The 21,131-nt window shown below is 43.0% G+C and overlaps 1 protein-coding gene across 2 annotated transcripts; it reads right to left on the minus strand.

The window, feature by feature from the left end:
* Nucleotides 1–1,021: 1,021 nt before the first annotated feature.
* Nucleotides 1,022–19,644, minus strand: DDX3X (DEAD-box helicase 3 X-linked). Of its 2 annotated transcripts, none has more exons than XM_068395644.1 (17): nucleotides 19,466–19,644; nucleotides 16,856–16,913; nucleotides 15,761–15,811; nucleotides 10,550–10,673; nucleotides 9,213–9,353; nucleotides 9,030–9,129; nucleotides 8,356–8,491; nucleotides 7,854–7,939; nucleotides 7,115–7,213; nucleotides 6,879–7,039; nucleotides 6,530–6,674; nucleotides 6,272–6,416; nucleotides 5,773–5,954; nucleotides 5,565–5,682; nucleotides 4,967–5,123; nucleotides 3,894–4,021; nucleotides 1,022–3,550 (listed from the first exon to the last, which is right to left on the minus strand). In XM_068395644.1, the coding sequence occupies exons 1-17, from the start codon at nucleotides 19,508–19,510 to the stop codon at nucleotides 3,468–3,470; spliced, it is 1,959 nt and encodes a 652-aa protein (XP_068251745.1). In that variant the 5' UTR covers nucleotides 19,511–19,644; the 3' UTR covers nucleotides 1,022–3,467. The 2 variants fall into 2 exon arrangements, with proteins under 2 accessions (XP_068251745.1, XP_068251744.1); XM_068395643.1 differs by having other exon boundaries at nucleotides 3,894–4,018; nucleotides 19,466–19,633.
* Between the last annotated feature and the right edge of the window lie 1,487 nt (nucleotides 19,645–21,131).

The following is a 21,131-nucleotide window of genomic DNA, read 5'->3' on the forward strand; positions in this document are numbered from 1 at the left end:
CAAAGCCCATACACATTGCTGACTGGCAGTGTACCAAGCAGGGAAGATACCTTTTACAGACGTGCACTGTATGGATCCAGGATTGCAAGTCCACATTAACACCCTTACCAGTCCTCAACCCATACACATCTGCATCATGCTTTTGTGGGTTAAGAGTTCCCAGGCATTACTTTCCCCCCCTCTCCCTTACTCGCTGGGAATTCACTTCTTTCTAGTCATTTCAGCACAGAACTTTAAACTCAGGTTCCTTGTATATCACAGTCTTCTAAATGAAGCAAGACTTTCGTCTAGCTTCAAAAATAAGACTGGAAGCATCTGAACCTATTCCTTCCACTGTATCCCCCTGTATATTCCAGTACTTAGCCTCATTCCAGCCTAATTACAGCCCAATCCCATTGCTTAGTTTTAGAAAATTAATTCAAAACTAGAATGTGGGTATACATTTGCTAACAGGGGAGAAGAGGGTGCACACATTTTTGGAGGAGGAGAGGGAAGAGGGTATGTCCTGCACTTTTCCCACAGAATTGCACATGCTTGTTTTCAATGAAAACAATCAACAGTTAAGACGTCAAAATTAAAGCTGTCTACTACAAGGCACCCTTCGTCAAAATTAAAGCTACTACAAGGCACCTTTGCTAAATTCAGAGGCACAACCGAGAGATGAAGTCCTTAACATTAAATGGCTGAGGAATCAAGTCTGAGTGCAACTTCAATAAATTGTAGTTACATTGCTACAGCAAACTTGGTACCCCTAAGGAAAAAAAAAAGCGAAGGTAGTCTCCTCATCTGTCCCACTTCTGCTCTTAGCTTCTCTACAAAAATTGGCCAAGTATTCAACATTATGGGGCACAGGTTATTTTAAGGTTGCTATAGCTATAGCCCTAAGCCTAGTTGCCATTTATAACCACGCTGATGCGTACCACACTAGATCCACCTGCTTCCAGAGTTGCACATGAATGAGACTACTTGGGCTACAGATCTTGTAAACCAGAGGAGTGACGCTTCACAAATGAGCAGACTGTGCAGTTCCAACTTTTTTATTTTAATAAAATCAAGAATATGCACAGCACATGCAGTGCTAGCATCTAAACTAATACAATAAGCAATTCTAAACCTACAGTGACTTGAAGTTCAATTTTCACATTCAGCAAGTTTAAATCCATTCTTGCATATTGTTTTGAATCCTTGTATCTGAACTGAAAATATTGCTGGCTGATAAAACTTGCTAAAATGCACAAGTCACTGATTATGCCAATACAACAAAGATAACCACATGTTTGAGGATTGCAATGTGCCAGACATTCACTGAAAAAAAAAAAAACCCACACAACTAAACAAAACTCACGCAACAAACATCTGAGAATCTGGACACTTCACATCAGTGTTTAGAAGTGTTTCATTAATATCTTAAGACAAGTGTATCAAAACCTTGGCATGTTTAATTTTAAAGTTGCCAATTTTTGTTTTGCTATCAGAAAGTTATGGCTACACTGCCAATGCCGGGTCTGCTTAATTTGACTTAAGAGTTTAATATGACTTAAACATTAAAAGCTCACACTACCCCGAAATATATAATTTCACGCATACGGTGACATTCAACATTCAAGTGCCAGTGTTTTTGTACTGTCTTTTGGTCAAGTTTCTTTAAACTTTCAAAGAATCACTTTTAGGCTTACAAAAATAAATATTTGTCAAAAATGTCAATAAATATTACACAAAACTAGCAGCAAAAAGTATCTAGAAATCTGTCGTGTGCAAATATTTTTCTTCCCAGCTATCATTCCCATGGTCCCAAATAATAAGTTTTAGAATCTATTTCCTTCTCCTTAAACAAGCTGCGTTCAAATCTCCAAGAGACAAAATAAGATTGGAAGTTAAGGACAAGCACACAAGACATATATAAAATTCTCTGAATGTGCAATAAAAGAAGTATTCTGTAAAAAGTTATGGGCAAAATGTACAAGGGCCTAAACCTAGACTTGAAATAGCACCATAACAAATGACCTCAATACTGTCAAGTGCACCTACTTAATAAAAGTTTTAGAACAAGGCACAATACACTTGAAAAAATCTATTGCACTTTAGGAGATTTTTGCCGTTTTCCCCATGCCACCGTAGATTGGTTGTTAACTGCTCTGGCCGCAAAGTTAGCGCGGAAATTCCAGGTGGCAGAGGCTTTTTTCTGGTGGACAATACTCATCTTTGGCCAGATTTAGCATAAACAGACTATAAATACAATGGAAACCTATGCAACTAAAACTGACTAAAACTGCACTTTAATAGCAGAATTGAAACCTTGTGCAGTTTATGTACATTTCCAACCTCTGTGATCTCAAGTTTGTTACTCTTCTGGAGCCATTTTACAAAGTCTACAGTAAGCCAGTTTAACATCTCCACGCAGCTTGAACAGAGTAATGTGAATCTGCATTAAAATAAAGCCTGCTGCATAATTCTTCCTGTTCATACCCTCTTGACCAAAAAACATCAACACTAGCATGCGTTATTAGACCAAAAATTCAGTCAGGCCCCTAAGGAGGGCCAATCACTGCCATGGTCAGCCATTCTACCATTTCAATTTCATATGGCAGGCATTTTTAAAAAGTCTAAATAGATGAATTCTCCTAAAAACTATTTCAAGTTATCAGACCTTTAAACGTTCCCTGTAATGTTCTGCCCACATTTGGCTAGCTCACATTAATGATCTGCCTAAATATTGAAAAAGGAATTGCTGTATTTACTTGCATTAACTTCAAAAACAGTGCTTTTAATGTATGCATGTATCCATGCATCATCTCATCATGACTGGAATGGCTTATTAAAGGCTATCAGGTTCTAAGTACCTATCCAGGATAGAGTGAGCAAATCAGAACTTTAACTTAGTACAGTTTTGCCACATTAGAAACTAATTGCATTGATATGCTTCAAGATGTTTTATTTTTCAAATCTGCAAATACCAAAAGCCCTAATGCAGGCTACCGCATAAGTTTTTCTTTGTAATATTATGGATGAATCAGTGATTCCTGTTTAAGTTGTATCACACCTGTGTGCCAAGGTTTGATTTTAGCCCAAGTTCAGTAATTTTTATTTTGTCAAAACAATTGATATCTTGAGCATTACTGAGCCAACAGGACATCAAAATAAAAGTTGTCTAAAGTTAAAGGCACAGTACATTAACAAACAAATGATCCTCAGTCACAAAATTATAAATGCAGTTTCTGGGTGGGGATGGGTGGGAGGGGAGTTAATCCTGACTACAGCAATAGAGTCTTCAAAACCACCTTCGAGATAGGGCTACTTGTTCCTTTATTTCCATCTTGTGACCTTGAGCTCCCTTAAAAAAAATTTCAGTGGAGAATCACAGCTGGTAATGTACTGCGAGTTCTTGAAGCTACACAAGGTATAGTCTGGCTAAGTTACATGTGGTTTCCATATTAGCTTGCTTGGTAGGATATCTGCTGCAAGCAGATTCAGTTGCCCCACCAGTCAACCCCCTGGGAGTTATAGTTTCCTCCATATCCATCACTGTTGTAGAAGCCTCCATAACCACCACCTATGAAAGGCAAGAGAAAGTGATGCTTAATTAACCCGCTAAAGCCTTACACCTTCACAACAAGAAAACAGCCCAGGGCACAGACAAGATGCCTACTATCTGTTAAAGGAAACCCACCCAAAAGTACTGCCAAATGCACGCATTAAGCTAAAATGCTGGAAAGATAGGTAGCATCAAACCAAAGACAGGTAACTTATACTAGCCTAGACCCAAGAAGGATGCTGAGACTGCATAACAAGCACCAGCTGACCTTGTATTTAAACATTACCTCCAGAAGTTTCACTATAGCAAGCATTTTAGATTTGGTTTTGTATTTGCCAGCACTGCCTCCCCAGGTTCTTACCTCCAAATCCTCTGCTGCCACTTCCTCCACTGCGGCTGCTGGTTGAGCGACTGCTACTAAAGCTACTGCTGCCAGAACCGCTACTTGTTCGATAGTCTCTGGCACCAAACCCTCCACTGAACCTACTGCTGTATAAAGGAAGGAAACATAAGTAACGTCAGTGGTACTTTAAGCACTGCAGACACTGAGATTCAAGTACTGGATTTCTTTAACTCTGGTTACCAACTACAGCCAGCCAACAACCAGTAGAAGCGTTGAGCTGAGCACACTTTATAAGCATCCTAATGCTATCCAAGAAGGGCATTCAAGATAGCAAAGGAAAATTAACTATTCAAGCAGGGGGTTGTGTTGAACTTGCCATGTTACACTAAGAATTGCTTTCTCAGGTCCTGGTAAGATTTGAACCAGTACGACCACTGCTCCACAGAATTTCCAAACCTATCTTAGTGTTAAGCAATGCATTTATGACCACCCTTCATATTGTATTAAGAGGATGACCATTTTACAACCATACTTCTGAAGAAAAAGCCAAACAACTAGAATTCACGTGGCCCTATCATGTTAACTACAGTAAGAGGAAGGGTTGTTTCTCCTCCCACCCCTTTAAGCCATTAAACACAGCTTTGTACTACCAGCTTATAAAACATTTTAGGTTTCCATAGTGAAACTATTTTACAAGTGACCTCACCCCTGCAGTCTAACTCTCACATATTTCCCATTTTATCCTGTTACCTTCTCCTAAGCATCAAAACAGCCGCTTAAGGTACATCTCTGGCACATGCAGGTATGCATTTCTAGTACGTGTTTTGTAAGTTCTTTCAGAGTTCTAGAGCCGTTTTTGCTAGATGTCATTCTACCTCAGCCCTATCTAGTTGTCTGCTTAAGGAGAGAAGTCTTACGGGTTAATTGCCTTATGGTAAGATAGAACAAAACCAGATATTAAGCAGTCACCTTCTGATGTACTTAACTCAGTTTATACTGCACTGGTTTGTCTTCCTCCAACCCTATTTTTAGACTAAAAACAAGCACAGAACTGCCTCTCACAATGGATTAACCGAAGTTATGACCATTACCTCTTAGATCGCCCACGGCTGCCGCCTCCTTTGTGATGCTGTTCATAAGCCATGTTTTCCAGCCAAGATGGTACTTCTTGCTTAGCCTCAACAAGAAGATCAAGTAAGTCCTTGGTGATGTTTATGTTCCTCTCATTGAAGAATGAGGTGGCAAGACCTAAAATAAACAGTTTTAGCCTCACACAAAGCAAATACACTACAGCACTAAAACCCATTCCACACTCCACTTGAATCTGATACTGTACTTGGCACAGCTGCTTTATAGCCAAGCTTGAGAACACTAGAATTACCCAAAGAAAGCTGTTTAATACCATTATTCCATGACAGCTAGTCACAAAACCCCTGGCTGTTTACTGACAGACACAGAAGGTACCAAGCTTACATGTGGTATCAGAGCTTTTTAATAGCAACAAATGTACTAAGCTAAAGGAACTGGTTGCTTTCCACGCTGGCTAGACAGCAGTGACCAGCTTCTGGTCACAGAAGGCAGCACATGGGCTTTCTCAAGTACTTAGCTGCAATTTGCTACTTAGTCAATACTACCATCTATCAACTTGGGTATGAAGTGCCATCTACGAAAATTCTACATCATACTTACCAAGGTTTCCTACTCGACCTGTACGACCAATACGATGTACATACTCTTCAATGTCACTTGGCAAGTCAAAGTTTATGACGTGCTTTACATTTGAGATATCCAGCCCCCGTGCTGCTACCTAGTGGTTACAGGATTAAATCAAATTTTAGTAAAATTCCACAGACCAAGTAATATGCTTACTGGCTCAAACTTCACAGATTTCACTTACTGCTGTGGCAACAAGAATTGGGCTCTTGCCCGAACGGAACTGGTGCAGTGCTTCCTCTCTGTCTCTCTGAGAGCGATCTCCATGTATACTTGTACAGGCATATCCTTCATGGTACAGGAAGTCCTCAAGAGCATCTGCACCCTTTTTAGTTTCCACAAACACCAGAGTCAAGGAATCCTTGCCTAACAATAATTAAAGCACAGGTTAGCAGAAGAAAAGCTGCACAAATACGTGGCTCCACCACCTGGTAAAAGGCAGTTTCAGTTCCCTGCTCTTGTTTATTCTAAACTGAAGACACTGGAGACCTCCCTTCCCATTTTGTATTACTAGAGGAGCTAACATCAACTTAAAACTGACATTTAGTCAGTGGAATACATGTACTGCATGTTAAGGAAATAAGAACTTCTGTTGAGTAGGTGAATGAAAGGGTGTTACTTGAGTCATCACATTTGCCTCATCTGAATTTTGCCTTATTTGCTTATCTGAAAGTGGTCTTTACCTGTGGCATTTAGGAGGTCAAGCAGAAATGATCGTTTGTCTGATTCCTCCACCCATACTACTTTCTGTGTGATATTCTCAGATGTAGAACCTACTCTGCCAACAGCCAGAAAGATGTATTCATCAAGGAAGTCACGAGCAAGCATCTAAATAGGGGGGGGAGGAAAAAAAAAAAAAAATCAACAGTATTTTTTCCCCCATTCCACAGATGCAATTTGGGCTCATGAACTGTTACAATACTTGAACTTTTGTGAAGTACCTGGATTTCCTTGGGGAAAGTAGCACTGAACATCATGGTATGGCGAACCCCCTTTCGTGGCATAGTATCTTGTTCAACAATACGACGAATTTGAGGTTCAAACCCCATATCAAGCATTCTGTCAGCTTCATCAAGCACAAGGTACCTAAATAGTAATAAAAGAAGGTTATTCTTCAGAGCTTTTTTCTTTAAGCTGTAACCCAGCACAGACACTGAACTGTAAGTTCTCAACTAGACGTTTACACAGTTTGAAAGCTAGAACTTAAGTGTCATTAACTCTAGATCTCACTTTAAAACATAGTTTCTAGTTGTCAAGTCATTAGTATATGGACAAGAACACTGGACTTACTTGCAGAAATCCAGTCCAATCTTTCCCCTCTCCATCATATCAACCAGTCGTCCTGGAGTTGCTACAAGCAAGTGACATCCACGTTCTAAGTCACGTATCTGCTGACCAATGTCTGCACCACCGTATACAACACAGGGACGAACTCTAGAACGGTATGCAAACTGTAAAACAAAGTAAGTTAGCTCTCAGAAAAACTATACTTAAACTATTTTATAATGATGAACTTCTAGATATACCTTTCTGGCTTCCTCATAGATCTGCACAGCCAGTTCTCTAGTGGGAGCCAAGACCAGTGAGATTGGATATTGCTTACGGCGCCCATACCTCCCATTCTCCTGAAGGAAAAAAAAAAAAAAAAAATACTTGGAATGAGTACTCCAAATATGAGGGGAATTAAAACAGCTACCACAGGCAGACAGGTCACGAAGTCTGTCTTAACAAGAAAGAAAATGCATGGCTGAGAGCCAACTTGTTTAAGCACTGCATCTGTAGACTCTGCTCTACTACAGTACCCAAGATCCAGCTGTTGGATAATATGTTAACAGCAACTTAGCTGCATAAGCTTGGCTGTTACAACCTGCACTGCCATCCATAACTTAAGCAGCAAAAAAATAGTCATAAAACTTGTTACTTCGTATCCTAAAGTCACTACAACAGATGTGTGACTAGTAAGCAGGTTTTTTGTAGCAAGGGAAGCATCTTTGAAGTTTATGCAACAAAAACACGCATAAACAATCTTTTCTCTAGACAGTTACACGTATCAACTCTTTAGGGTACGAAAAAAAATATTCCACAGCCTGCATTTTTTCAAGGGCAATAGCTAAAGTCTCCTAGAAGTTGAGAAGCTTGCCCATCATACCCAAAATACAGATGACATTTAAGCCCAGCTATTGTGTTCAGTAGCAAACGTCAGCATATGGGGCAAACACACACATTGGTCATAGGTTTTTCAGGACTGGGTATTTTAATACTTACCTTCATAGCTCTCAAGGCATCACCAGGGCCATCTGCATAGATCTGGCTCAGTATTGGTAGAAGAAATGCAGCTGTTTTCCCAGACCCTATTAGGACACAATTCAGTATTATTAATAGTTACTTTCACGACTACAGAACTAATCCTGTGTCACTAGTATATTCCCAGTAACTTCTGCACTAGTATACGGATACTACCTATGCCATCAGCATGCACTCCTCACACAGTAGAGGTTACCTACTAAAGACATCACTCAACACCACAAAACCCTCAGCGAGTGTTATTTAAGCCATGAACATTTCTCTGAAGACAAACACAGTAAAGCCAGCCAAGCTACATCTAAAGCAGTTGCACAACTCTAAAGCTAATCAATTTCCAGCACTGCTGGTATTTCAGTATGCTCTGAACAGAAAGTTGTACTACCTTACGGACCTCCTACCCACAGCTTGAGGAATACATGTCTTGTATTGAAAGACACAAAGCAGTGAAGAGTTACTCACTTACCTGTCTGAGCACAGGCCATCAAGTCTCTTTTTTCTTTAATAATAGGTATTGCGTGTTTCTGGACTGGAGTGGGACGGGTGTAGCGTGTGAGCTCAATGTTTCCCATAATAATTTCTCCCATGTCAACATCACTGAACTGTAAGATATTTAAAACGAATAAGATGGGTATCCTGCTCTCCAAGAAGTAATTTGTGAAGTAGATTTTGTTTAATCTCTTCCTATAGAGCTTGCCTATTAAGTTTACAGATCTCAGGAGTTAGTTGCAGAGTCTGTTATCTACTTAGTCCAGTCAGTTATTCTTAAAAAGCGAGCCAAGCCTCAAATCCAGACGCTAGCATACTACGCTTACTTAGCACGACACAATGCCTATGCTTAAGCAGTTGCTCCAACAAACCAGCACCTCCAAGCACTTCTACTTCTTTACGTTTACTGTTTAAAGACAAGTCACATAGTTCAAAGTGAGCTTTACGTGTTAACAAGCCTACACAACTTCTGCTGTGTCTTAAGTTCATCAAATGCAACCCTCCTCTGCAAAACAGCTTAGCTATACAAAGGCAAAACAGGTGTTTGCTTTCCTCCCTAAGCTTACATGTCATGACAGCATGACATCAAGTTTCATGTGCAAAGTAATCACTATTAGATACATTAGCAAACCGTATTTAAAGAAAACTTACACTTTCAATATGTGGAGGACAGTTGCTGCCTGTTGCTTCAACAGGAATATCATCATATTTCTCAAAGTTAATGCCAGTATTGCTTCCTGAAAAGAGCTCTCTAAAAACAGAAGAGAATGTATTTTACTTGCCAGACATATCAACTGACCCCGTCACGTGAATTTACACTATCCCATTACTTACTGTTCCAGGCGTTCACTTGGGGGAAGAGGCTTTGACCAGTCATCTTCATCTGATTTGTCACACCAGCGGCTATTCCCACCACGGTCAAATCTACCAAAGCCACTCCTATCATAGTCGCTACCTCTTCCACGCTCTTCATATCTAAATACAGCAAGAATATCAGGCCACCACTCCTGGGCAACAGCATTTTTTGACATGCTAAATTAAAGCTATAATAACCTAGTAGTGTATGCTCTGTGTATTACATATACAACTGTATAACAACTCGAAGTCATCGTATTATCTGTACTTGCTTCTTGACCTACAAACTGAAATGAGTTTAGTCCCAGCCATCACGCTAGGTCATGTTATTCTGTGTCATAAACAGGAGAGTTTGTCAAGATTTCACAGCTCCGTATAACTTAACACACTGAAGCTTGTATCAAAATTTTTATTTGGTTAAGTGTAACATGTAAAAAAAAAAATCAGTCATCTGCCAGCCGAGATGCAATTCAAGTTGCTCAGTCTTTTGCCATTTTTTTAGGGGGTTCCACTTAAAACTGTCTCAGGAGATATTGTTTGTTACTCCCCCTCACCCCTTCTCTGTGCCTCACATGTAGGTATCCCACATCCAGACAAAACCCTCAAGTGCTGTAATTTGTTCCTTTATTCCCCCACCATACGTGACCAAACTAAACACCTCAATTACATGTCACAGTATTATTTTATAAAGAGGGAGCTCACCTGTATTACTGACTTGGAAAAAAAGGTGGAAAAAGTCCTTACCTCAACTGTTTAGTTTTTGGTCTGGTAAATCGTGTTTGAGAAAAGTCTGGATACAGGACTAGCGTCAGCTTTACTAGTCGATAAAGGTCACTCTCACCACACTTGCGCATACAACGCATGATGTGTCTTAAGACTGATCAAGCAAGGTACAGAACCTGCAAGAGTCTCACCCAGTTTTATTAACTACACTTTTTAAACAAGGAAAAAAATATTGAAATTAAGCCTGTTTTGATGTATTGTATGTGCTCCAAACAGCTCTTCATGATTTCTCTGGAAGTAGCCACCATTTAGCACTTTTTTGATGAAATGGTTAAGTCAGCAAGTCATTATAGCTGCAGTGAGTGGCTGGTGGTGGACTGCAGGGCACATTTTTCAACGCATGCAAGTTTCCTATCCTTGAACTCATGTAACTTTAAAAGCAAAGTTCTCTCACTCTCTCCTCCCCTCCCAGGTTCCTCCTACTTTATCCTGTTGTTCACACCTAGAACTCTAATTTTAACATCAAGATTACAGGCGCACTACTAGAACTGAGGTAGACTTTGTATGCACCACCCAGACAAGTAACTACTTGCCTTCCTCCTCTTGATCCACTTCCACGGTCAAAGAAGCTTGGTTTTGCTCCACGGTCAGACCGTGCACCAAAGCTGCTGTATGCATCTTTGTCTCTGCTAGAACTCCAGCCACCACTATCAAAACCTAGTAGAGAAAGACATTTTAGCAATGCATTATATGACCTAGGTTTTTACAAGAAAAAGATTAGTTCTGTCCGGTAAGGTCTACAGGATTGAAAGGGAGGCAGTCCTTTAAAAACAGAAGATGTACAGATGTTAAGACTTATTCAAATAGGGACTAAACATTTCTTATTATCTATCAAACTTGCTGAAACCCCTCCACTAATGTACAAGCATGTTATTTTTTAAAACACTGCACTTGCCTTAGTGCTAATATTTAAGTTGCCTACTCTGGAAAGACAAGTATCAGAAGAAACATTAAGACGCTAAGTCTTGCCAAGTCTACATTATCTCTCAGACTTGAACACGAATCCTTGACGATGCATTTAATTTTTGTGAGGTAAACAAGGCCTCTGGTGGAGATCAATAAATGTTATTAGCCCTTGCATTAGAAATCCATACAGAAGTTAGAATGTTTTGTCATACTGCAAGTACACAGAGCAATCTGATCTACACAGACTAAGACAAATTCATAAGACCATGCAGAAATAAGGAATATTGAGTTCTTCACAATGAATTACCACATCGAATTTTTCCACAGCACTTTTACACCTACCTACAGTAGATGGCTATTTAGGTATGTTGTATCAAAGAAAAGGGATCAAGTAGAATAGAAAGTACATCAGCTTGGCAACCCCAGGACATAAAAAGTCTCATTTCTATCCAGCTACCAGGGTTGGGAGGTAGGCAGAAACACAGATCATGAAACAGTGCTTTGGTACTAGACTAAGAACTTACAAATTCTGATTCAGAGTTCCAACCTTCAGAAGTTTGAAAATATGACCCAAACAGTCTCAGCTACGGGATTCTGACAGAGAATAAGTAAAATAATTAAACAGATAAACAAATAATGCCACTATTAGTGAGCATGCTTTCGCCAGCTCCACAGCACAAAACCAGTCAAGACCTATGCACCAGACAATAAAAGCAACAACAAAACAGAATCACCCCAAAGAAAGAGGTTGTTCTAGGCCCTCTGTCTCTGAAAAAGCTTTGCTACAACAATTACTCTACCTTGTTAGATGTCCTCTGCAGAATGTCATTCCCCTTCCTCCTCACGTTTCCTAAAGTAAGAAGTTCTCCTCCCCAGAATCCAGACATGTGCTAGTCACAAGGGAACTTTAAAAACCAGTGTGATAACTATAACTCATTTGGTCTGGCTAACTAAGTAAACAGCAAAAATAATCCATGCATGAAGTTTATTAGCACACAAGATCACGGAATGCTTCAAGACCTCCAAAGTGCTTCAAGAAGTAACTTTAGTCCTTAGGGATAAAGTTAACTGCACACAGAAAGAATTCTGACAGAAGATCAGGAATACCATAATCACTTCATTAACGCATGAGAAAGTTATTTGTAGCTTGTTTAGAAGGCATCTAAATCCAGATTTTAGTATGAGTAGCTTTCAAACCACACTAAAAATACTGGGGCACATCATCCTGCCAAGAGATCTAACAGCAGTGGTGCTGAGAGCCATCTTCAGGAAGATACAGATGTAGTTCTCATTAGTGAAAAAACTGGGCTGACTCTGTACTACATTAGGATCTTCTACCGAGTCTGAAAAGTTCCAGAAAGGAGTCAGTATTTTATAAGCCAAACAGCATACAAAGTAAGCTCATGCATCTAGCTTGTTACTACACTAGTTTCTGAAGCTGGTACCTTGCCCTATTTTTCTTTAAGGTAGTGCGACAGCTTCTAGACCAAGTCTTTAACAAATACATATACATACCCTGCTTGACAATTAGGGCCTTTAAGTCCACTTTCAATCTGATATTCCTAGTTTGATTTTACTTGTGGATCAGCACAGAGCAACAGAGGTCCAGGCTGTACAAGCCAATTCTAAGTAACCAGCTAGCAGGAGACATCATCATGACTTAGAACAACACATGGCAAATCAAAAGCAAATACACTGAGACAAACCGTAACAGACCACAGACTGACTTCTCTAAAGTGAAGAGAATGATGAGACTGCACAAGAATTGTCAGGAAATTCCTTGAAACATCAAGCCTTTAAGTAAAAACCTGTATAGATTCCATCCAGCACATATTTCTCAGAGGGGTAAGTTTGGAGTTCAGTAAGTTAATGAACTTCCAGAACAATTCTGTAGTTCCAGGACCTGTGAAGACTCGTAGAATTGTCAATGCTTCTCCTCAGTCAGCATTTTAATTCGCATTTTATAATGCTCTAACACCAATTATTGTCAGCTCACTTGAAAAGCCGCCACATGCAGCAGTAATCACCTGTTTTGGTTTTTTTTTTTTTTTTTTTTACAGATGGGAAAAATAGAATCATAGAATCCTTTTGGTTAGGAAAGACCCTTAAGGTAAGTTTTAACATGTACTCCTTGATCTACTATAGAACAGATTAGACTTGAAATATCCAAGAGCAGCTTCCAGGAAGTTTAACAAGAAAATGACATGACAACTAGCTTTAGTGTCATCAAGTCCAGCTCACGGAAGCAAGACACTTTAGACCAGACAGCCCTGCGTACTGAGCTCCATATACTGTAACTTCGACAGCTGAAAAACAGAACCACCACTAAGTAACCTAAGGACATATTTTTATGCATGCTCTTGTTTCCTGCAGTTCTGCACTGTCTCATCCCTATGTACAAAGCTAACACATCAGTATTACAATAAGGACAGATCTACAAGCATATGGGAAGAGAAAGCTGAAGAAAGCACTGTAGGAGTTCAAGCAGAAATACTCTAGATCCCTTAGCGCACATCCCCTGGCAATACCTACTGAAATCATGAAGATGCTCAGCTCTTCATGAACACAAAGAACAGCTATTTTTGAAGTATTAAGTCCACTGCCTTAAGCAATTTCTTACTTAGCTGCAAGTAAGTCCATTGTGCAACTTTAATAGTGTCTATGAATTACTGTATCGTCATCAGCTACATAGGAAAGTGAGAACCCCAAGCTAGAAACAATACACTATTTGTTTCTAAAGCATGTCTAAGGGAACACCACACAGGAGAAACAAATAATCTTTTCTTTATTCAAGTTTTTGGATGCAGTAATAGTTGATTAACACTTTCGCAGAAGTCCATACAGTCACCGTATGTGAGCAAGACAATTCTACTGGATTATTGAAATACAGTTCTACCAAGTAGTTTCACTGATTTTTACATGAATAAAAATTTTATCATGTTACTACACTTTGAAGGCTGCATCAAGAGTTTTTTTACATGGTCAAATACCACTATTACCCAATTATTACTATTACACCTTAAAAAAATCTGTTGCTAAAGATTCCAAGAAGCAGCCAATATACAGAATAGCTTTGACACAACGGAATAACACAAGCAAATGTTACTTTTATGGAAGTTCAACTGTGTAACAGACTTCAAATCATACTGTAAAATAGCTCGGCTTTACATCACTGTACTGATGATATCCACTTTGCTTCTCAGTAGGGTGCCTGAACTGGAATCGTAGCTTTTCCATTTAGCCATCGTGAACCTTGTCACAGTGAGCCACAAGGAGTCTAGTGATACAGTACTCAAAACAGGTTTCAAGAAAGTTTTGAAACATTAGGTTTACCAAGGAAAGTTGGCAGCCTAGGTTCTATTAATTGAACAAGCCATGTGTCAAAAGTTTCATGACTTGTCTACCTTTATGCAAGGTGAAGCCTGAAGCCCCCAGAAAAGCCATGCATGATCATGTGTACACTGCAATGTCTGAACTCTGGTCTTGCACAGAAAAGACAACAGTGATAGTCCTATACGTAACACATCATGATATGAACTCAAGGTTAAGACTAAAGTATGCCTCCATATCCAGTATCCCCAAAGATTAAACTAAGCTTGGCACAAATTACCATACAGGGAAAGGAAATCTATGAACAGCAAAATGTTCACAAGCCAATTTTAAGTTGTTTCCTGCTTTTGAGAAACCTGCATATTTCTTTCTGGGTTAGCTAGTCAATTTCTTGAAAGATTGCTCACATTTGACATTAACTTGATCGGGAACTTCAAGAGCACTGAGCTGCCAACCAGCCCCTTTATTTTTCCCAAAACATTCAGGTCTCACAACAGGCTGTTCATGATTTGGTGCTTTAGGCCATGCTTCTTTTAGGGTTAAAAAAAAAAAAAAAACACACACAACACACTAGCTTGGCCTGATCTGTTTCTTCAAATTGCATACAACTTGAGCGGAGCATTTTTCACCTAGTCAAATTTAAAATTACATAGCTCCTGAAGTACTATGAGATATTTCAGTAGGTGTTAAGAGGAAATGTTTCTCTTGTATCTACACAAGCCATTACACATGATGATAATGCTGCCGTATCTGCAATCTTTGTATCTTACAAATAAAAAATCACCATTTACTTCACTGAAGAGCTCCACAAAATTTTTCTTCATCATGTTTTGTTTAGAAAATTAAGTGCAAGATATAAAGGCCACTTCTCAGCATAACCCCCCCGTGTAAACATATGACCAACACTGGTCACGTATTTCACGTCTCATGCACCATTGTTCCACACTTCCTTCTGCAAGCACTCTTGTGGACTTCTATAAAAACTACAAGAAGCTAAACAAGGACATCTGTAACTGTTTTGTTTCTTATGCTCCCTACTTAAGAGCAAGTTGTGTGAAACATCCATTTACAAAGTGAAACTGTGCTATTTGTTCACATTAAACTGGTGACTACAAGTTCCACATTACAGTCACTAGCAGGAAAACTGGTACTACTCCCAAAATCCATTAAAACTGAATACTCAAGATTACAGAGCTAGTCAAGATGGTATACTCTATCTTGCTTCAGTCACAGTTAATCACTTAACGTGATATAGAAGATATTTCACCAGTCAGACACCGAACTTGAGCTTAGACTATAACCTGGTGAAGGAACAAAGAATAGTACACTAGGAGCAGAAGTTGCTTTAAGTTGCAATTTAAGTTGCAGTGTTTTGCACAGAATAGTCAAAGCAGTCTGTTTTATCACCTTTAACAGTACTGTCAAAGCCTTTAACAGTCTGTTCCCAGAGATTCAGAAGTAGGCCAAGAACTAGTTACAAGTCTTGCCACTGTATTTCTCATACATACCCTGTTTTGAGGCTTCCCTGTTCCGCAAGTGAGGAGGAATGTATCGGCCTTCTGAAGTACAAAAAAAAAGAGGTCGTGTTACAAGATTGCAGAGTTCGCACTTTTTGAGATACTAGCTTTTGGTTAGAAAAAAGTCGTCAGCCTCACAAGCTTTAAGGCTTCTTAACAGCATCTTTAAACAAGAGTCCTTTAATACAGCACTCAACATCCTCTCAGAGGACCAATGCAGTGAAGATTAAGTTCTTGCATACCCATTTAACTAGCTGCCTTTTTTTTTTTTTTTGAGGCAAGCAGATGTCTTGCTGTTTCTTTGAACCAAGATATACATGCCTTTATGGATGTTACAGTGTCTGTGATGAAAGCCTGTCTTCCTAGAACTCATTAAGGCTTAACCTTGTGCCAGATATTTGAGCAGCTACAGATTTTCACTGTGTCATTCAAGTACTGGCACTCACAGTATTATTAGCACCAGTACTTTTCCTTCCCCTTAAATTCAACCATCCCCATCAGTTCAGCTCAGATCAAACGAGAAGCCACATGTAATTGCCTCTGAATAGTGCTCTTCATTTACAATCCAGAAGCATCTGTCTGCTAAGCAACATGAATCAGAATGTACCAGACACAATCTGAATGGGAATTCCTGGAAGATTCCCCCCTCTTCTTAACATACTCAAGCCTTGCATGTCAGAGAATGCAGTTTCTACTCAATTAATTAGGATTAGTACAGTTAACTGTTAAAACTTACACCTTCAAACATTCCAATTCTAGCTGGATTGCTTTTGAGAAGACAGATCATCACATTACTACACCGCAATCAGTGGCCTCAGCTGTTTGACTAGACGCACAAAAATCTGGGACAAAACTGGAGCACTAAGTTCTCTCATTAGTCTTAAGAAATTTATACATGCCATATCACTGCTAAATTAAGTGTTCCTACCTCAAGTATACACCATTTCAAAAGCAGGCATAACTAGCACAACCTCCTCGATTTCCCCATCAGCCTTTGTGCATCTTTGCTTCAGAATTACTTTTCACAGCTACAAACTCTTATTTCTAAAACTGCTTTTGTAAGCTTGAGAACTTGCATGTACTTACTGCTTGAAGAGCTTCCTTCACTCTGAGAGTCTGAGGAATTCAAGTCTAGACCAGAAAACTAGAAGAAATAGAACAAGTATCAACATGTTGTATCATGAATTTATGCTAAGATACAAAAAGCCCTTTGCTTATCAAGAGCAAGCAGCGTTCCAACAAATTATTGCTGCGAAGGAATTTCTTTATAGTGTCAGTTACATCTCCTGTAAAGGAAAATTAACCAAAACCCTAGTTAGCACTCAAGGCCATACCATCTTCAAGTGTCTTCATATCCACCAATAAAAATGCACCACACATGCAGCAAGGCCAGAAGAATATCTTACAGCCACCAAATCAAATACCACAGAATTCTGCTTCACACAGTATATGAAAGCTAAACAGCCATTTAAAATAGTCTTTCAGTCCACTCAAATGCATTCTGATTGATATCAATAGCAATTTATGGGTTTTTTTGGGTCTACAGAGACTACAGCCCAAGTAATACCAATTCAGTTGGGCACTTCACTTCCAGAGACTGAGCTTTTTCTTTACACTGCATTAACACTATTGAGACATTACAGACTTCATGTTTGAGGCAGCTACTGCTCACAAAACATCAAGTGACTTCTTCCTACACCTACTTTGTCAAATACAATTTTTGGTTTGCTTTTCTAAAACTTCATTTACAGCATCTGTCTCCCAGTAAAGTCTACCAAAAGGTATTTCAGTTCCAGCACCAGCGTGTAATCAAATGTTTTAGGTCAACCACAATATGGACTGATTTCAGCAGAAGGCAGTGGGCAACTCACAAAGCTTAAACACCACCTTATTACAGCTGTTTGCCCGCACGGCAAGATTAGAAAATTATTTGGGAATAACAAGACATATTTAAATACAATTAAATTTTATGCAAGACCAACTACACAAAAGTGTCTTCCAAGATGACCTGAATCAATCCAAAGCAAGGATCCCAATGCGCTATCCTTCTATATGTTCAATTGTGTGTGCTGCCATTTAGGACACTCAAGATTGTTGAAAAATCCTCCCATGGCAGGCCTCGTATCATCCTCTTTAAAGCTACTACTTAAAAACTGATCTCTTTAGTTGATCCAAGCATCAACATGACACTAAAGAATCATTCTTATTTGAACAGTAAACAAAAACAGAGACTCTCTACTAGCTAAAAGTGGCTCTCCAGGACCAGTCAACAGAAGTGATGCATAAGTCTTCTCGCACTGGACCCCCATCGTCTCCACCAGCGCTTGCCAAAATCTCATCTCGGAGATGGCGCAGCGACGAAGCCCGGCGCGGCCGCCATCTCAGTGCGGCGGCGCAGCCGGCACTGCGGGTTGGGATTTTCGGCGAGCAGGGAGCAGCCGCAGCCGCCCAGCTAATCCGGCAGCCGGCCCCCGTCACGTGCTACCTCGAGGGGGGCTGGGGGGGGGAAGATGAGGAGAACCGGGGCGGGGGGGGGGGGGGGGGGGGGGGGGGGAAGGACCGGCTCCCTGACCTACTTCGCCGAAGACTCCAGAACAACGGACGCCCGAAGCCCACAAGCCGCGAGGACGAGCGCTGCCCTGCCAAGCCAGCCGCCCGCCCTGGGTCACGCTACACACAGGGGCCCCTTCCCGCCCCCGCCCTTCTCCAAGGGATTAGATAACCATCTATCCCCTCCACACTGGGCCGGGGCCTGCGCCTGACTCCGCCCAGCAGAGCCGGGGGGGGGGGAAACGACGACGACGTAGTGAGCAGAAGAGGGGGGGGCGGGGAAAGAACAACATCGCGGGCGCGGGAGCCGCCGGGACACACCGTGGCGGCTGAGGCGCTCCTCATCCAGGCCCAACTGCGTCACCGGGGCCCACCGGCAGCGGAGAAAGAGCGGGAAAGGCCACTGCCGGGCTCTGCTGACGCAGCTCGAACAAAGGCAGCCGCCAGCGCCCCCTCCCCGGGGAAGGGGGCGCCAACACAAAGCGCCGTCCTCCCCCACCCCCCGCCTCGCCCCGTCAGAGGCACAATGGCCGCCATTTATCGTGTCTTTCTCCCTGCCTCCCCCCCACCCCCCACGCCGCGGGGCCGTTTCCCGCCTCCGCCACCAGGGGTCCCGGCCGCCAACGTTACCATCGTTGCTCGCCGTCACACAAAAGCCGGGCCTGGAGCGTGGCGAGGAGGCAGCAGTGGCAAGCACAGATCCCAGCTAAGGCGGCAGCGTTGGCGCCGTGCTTCCCGCGCCCCCCCTCCCCAACCCTCTCCCCGCCGCGGCGATAGCGCGCCCCCGCAGGAGGAAACCCGGCGCCGCCTCACGACGGTAACTGCGCAACAACCGAACACGCCACAATAGGGCCGCGGTGGGGGGAGGGGAAGCACGGAGGGGTGAAGGGTGGAGGTGCCGGCGAGCAAAAAAAAAGGGGAGGGGGAAAACGGGAGGGGAAACCACGACGGAACCTCCGGGGACCGAAGAGCGAAGCAAGTCTCATGCCAAGAATCTCGACCGTCCCTCTCGCCATCCCTGCCCCACGCACCCTCCTCCGCGCCTCTCCTCCCGACCCGTCCGCCGCCTTCCGGTTAACGGAGAGGCCTGCCGCGCCGCCGCCACCCCCGCCGCCCCGGGCCCGCATTCCGGGGCCCGTCCCTCACCTGCTGGTCTAGACTGAGGGCATTTTCCACCGCCACATGACTCATAACGAGAGATCGTCTCGGGGTGTCCCGCTCCGCCTCGAGAAATTCAGATTCGCCGGGCTGGGAACTCGCCGCTGCTGCCGCTCGCTCACCACGAATCGTTTTCCTGACTGAGCCCCCCCGCCTCGGCCCCGGCCTTTATAGAGTCCCCGCCCCCCGCCTGCCCGGCAGCGCGCGCTGACTTCAGCGCGCACGCTACCGCCCCTGCCCGAGCAGCTCCCTTCCCCCCCGCCTCCTGCCCAGCGCTATCGCGAGACTAAACCTACCGCGCTGCGCCGGCGGGGTAGCGGGGAAGGGCTATCGCGAGACCCACGTGCGCCCCCGCATCTCAGCCCACGCTGAGGGGCGCTGTGGACTATCGCGAGACTTGGGGCGCCGGGGCCGCGCGGCACCCGCTGGCTCTCCCGGGCCTCGCTGGCGGTACCGCGAGGTTTGAGCTCTCCTCACCCGACCGGCTCTCCGCCGGGAGGGGGGGGGGGAAGGGGGGGGAAAGCCACGAGGTCTCGCGAGATCGCGACCCCCTCCCCGCCGCCCGCTCCTTTTGTTCGGCGTGCTCGCGAGAGCGGCCTCGCCGCCCGCCCCCCCCCCGCGCTCGCGGCAGAGATGTCTCTAGAAGGAGTCGGATTCTAGGTCACGTGGGCGGCCCGCCCGGCGCCCGCCGCCATCTTGTGCGCTCCTCCTGCCTGCGCAGTGGCGCAGGTCCTAATGGAGGCGCGGCGAGCCCGCGACCAGGGGAGGAGGAGGGCGCTAGTAGTGGCGCGCTGTGGGGTCCGCCCGGCTCGAGTGTCACCTAGAGCGGGAGCCGGGACTATGGTCAGCGGGGGAGGGTCAGCTTCACCCACAAATATAGCAGCCTCCTTCTTTGCCCCACTCCCCCCGGTCCCTACACAGCACCTTTGCCGGGCAGGAACTCGGGAGTCCTTCCTTTTACAGGCCCCACTGTGCATCCTGGCTCTAGTTTCTGCACGCTTCCTGAGAGGTTCTGTCACCTCACCCTTTTCCAGGCAGCCCCTCTCACCCACTCTGGACCATCACAGCTCAGCTGCCCTCATCACAGATGCAGACACATAGAATTGTGGCTCTAGGCCATGCCTACAGGGCTACGAAGTGATCTACTGTACCTGCTGTCCGGTGGCACATCACTGTGAGCAACTCACCCCAACACATTGGTGTTGGTGGTCAAAACTAGTTATTACAGACATTCATCTTTTTCCCAAACCTTTAGCCATCAAATCTGTTGATATGCCAAAGGTTACCCCTATTTTCACTGTAATGACAGTTTTACTAAGCTATCCCATTATATCCACAAAAAGCCCCACCTTGGGCTCATTAGGACTTATGTTTACTGCTAGCTTGTAAAATGCCAGTCAAATAATAAGCATTAAGCTACCTGTCACTTTTCAAAAAAAGAGAAACACCTCCATACCCTTCCATCGCATCACAGCCTGCTGACACAGAAAATACTAGAGCCATTTCCTTGAATTTGGGTCAGTAAAAGTACTGACAAACATGCATACAGGATTAGGATACCTCTGAGGCTATTAAGTCAGAAAGAAAAGGACATGGAGTTTGGTTGTCCTTAATCCACACATAGCAATTATTCCTCCATTTCCCTCTGCCTTGG

This window comes from Nyctibius grandis, chromosome 2 (assembly GCF_013368605.1).
Source record: "Nyctibius grandis isolate bNycGra1 chromosome 2, bNycGra1.pri, whole genome shotgun sequence".
Lineage (NCBI taxonomy): Eukaryota > Metazoa > Chordata > Aves > Nyctibiiformes > Nyctibiidae > Nyctibius > Nyctibius grandis.